At 33.4% G+C, this 2,028-nt stretch overlaps 1 protein-coding gene across 1 annotated transcript; it reads left to right on the top strand.

Moving 5' to 3' along the window:
- Window positions 1-285: 285 nt before the first annotated feature.
- On the top strand, window positions 286-1,702 carry LOC124106530 (ubiquitin-conjugating enzyme E2 variant 2-like). Its single transcript, XM_046464186.2, has one exon. It carries the CDS (start codon window positions 320-322, stop codon window positions 755-757), a length of 438 nt encoding a protein of 145 aa, XP_046320142.1. The 5' UTR covers window positions 286-319; the 3' UTR covers window positions 758-1,702.
- Window positions 1,703-2,028: the final 326 nt, after the last annotated feature.

Below are 2,028 nucleotides of genomic sequence, written 5' to 3'. Positions count from 1 at the left end.
TAAATCTCAATCATTTTTATCTGCTTGCCTCTCACTGAAGCATATTATCTATTCTTTGATTTCACAATTATTATCTAGTAATACACACTAAAGTGGCATATCTTATGGCTTCCAATGGTAAGACAAATATAAACAAGCAAGATCAATAGCCTGATGACTCCATGGATCAGAACTTTCAAGTTCTAATGTTTACCCATTATTTTTTCACAAGCTTCTATTTATATCTGTGCCATGAATACCAAGTTTACTCTCTTGGATCTCTGAATAAAACATATTGACTCCCGTGCGTGCAGGCGGCTGCATCGAGCTGCAGGAAAAGATGGCGGTCTCCACAGGAGTTAAAGTTCCTCGTGATTTTCGCTTGTTGGAAGAACTTGAAGAAGGACAAAAAGGAGTAGGTGATGGCACGGTTAACTGGGGACTTGAAGATGATGAAGATATGACACTTACAAGGTGGCCAGGCATGATTATTGGGCCACCAAGGACAAATTATGAAAACAGAATATATAGCCTGAAAGTAGAACGTGGACCTAAATACCCAGAAGCTCCTCCATCAGTTAGATTTGTAACAAAAATTAATATGAATGGAATAAATAATTCCAGTGGAATGGTGGATGCACGAAGCATACCAGTGTTAGCAAAATGTCAAAATTCATATAGCATTAAAGTTGTACTTCAAGAACTAAGACATCTAATGATGTCCAAAGAAAATATGAAGCTTCCACAGCCACCAGAAGGACAAACGTACAACAATTAATTTTAGTGAATCTCAAACTTGTCTTAAATCAACAACCTTCTACTCATATTAATGTCTTGATTAAATATCACAATGCAAAATTACCCACACATTAAGTAAAAGAATTCCAGCTGGTAAACATGACCTGGACATTTGTAAGGATATATTTAATATATGTACACCCATTATGTTTTCAGGTAACAGGAGGAAAAATGCAGCACAATTTTTCTTTCTTTTGTTAAGGCACTGTCATTTAAACATGAACCTGGAGTACTCGAAATAGAATTCAGGTTTACAAGAGGAAAGCATGGCAAGAAGTGTCAGATGCATTGGAAACTTGCGTGTTTCTGAAAAGTAAAATCTCAAGAAAGACAAACAAAAATGGCATGCTTTGTCCATCTTGCTTAGTGAAAGAGCTGCAGTTGAAATTGTTTAAGTAGCAGGTACAATGAATATTGTCACAAATTGTGGTAATTTTTGAAGTGGTGTGGGTGCTGACTACTAGTAGTATCAAAAATATGTTCAGGATTGTTTTGATACCTGTATTTATAATAAAAAATGTTGGGGAGGGGTTCGATGGATTTCTATTAAAAGCTGTTCCTGTGTGTTACATGTAACATGGTAAATATTTGTTTACAGTCTTTGTTTAATAAACCATGCATTCAAGTTTAAGTGAAGTCAACAAAAAGAAAATATGTGTATGGATATGTGATTTTGAGATTAAAGTTAGTCTTAAAATGTAAATAAAATGTGGAACGTGTCCTCAGAGACTGTGCCATTTCTATTATATTAATGTATATGTGCAGTACCTTGCCAAGGTGGCAAAAATTGGAATTATTGTAGCTTTTCATTCATATACACCCTTTATTATTTATCCTATTTTGTATACTTGTGAATTGGGATTTTCAGAGTATCTACTTTAAAAATTACATAATTAGTTTAATTTCTATTTCAACAAGGAGGAATCCAGGTATTATATTTTAGATTTGACTTTACCAGAAATAATATAATTTAAAAAATCTTTGAATTTTAGTGATTCGTATAGAATTACAGGTTGCAAACTATTCAAACACATTTTTTTTCTTTATAACTTTTTTTCTATGAAACTTTTAGTTAATAGATTGAACTAATTGCGGACATTTCCTCCTCAAGTTAATGCTTTTAATACTAACCAGGATTAATATATCTATCTCTGTACTCTAACAAATATGTAACCCCGAAGGTAGAAACTCATTTTTGTCTGCTTTTACCAAAGCTACATGAAGTTTCAGGTCACTGTTTTCACTTCCAAG

This window comes from Marmota monax, unplaced genomic scaffold (assembly GCF_021218885.2).
Source record: "Marmota monax isolate L192 unplaced genomic scaffold, Marmota_monax_Labrador192_F-V1.1 WCK01_AAM20220418_F8-fsc00065, whole genome shotgun sequence".
Lineage (NCBI taxonomy): Eukaryota > Metazoa > Chordata > Mammalia > Rodentia > Sciuridae > Marmota > Marmota monax.
The sequence above is the reverse complement of the archived record's forward strand: the minus strand, read 5'-3'. Positions and strand labels throughout refer to the sequence as shown.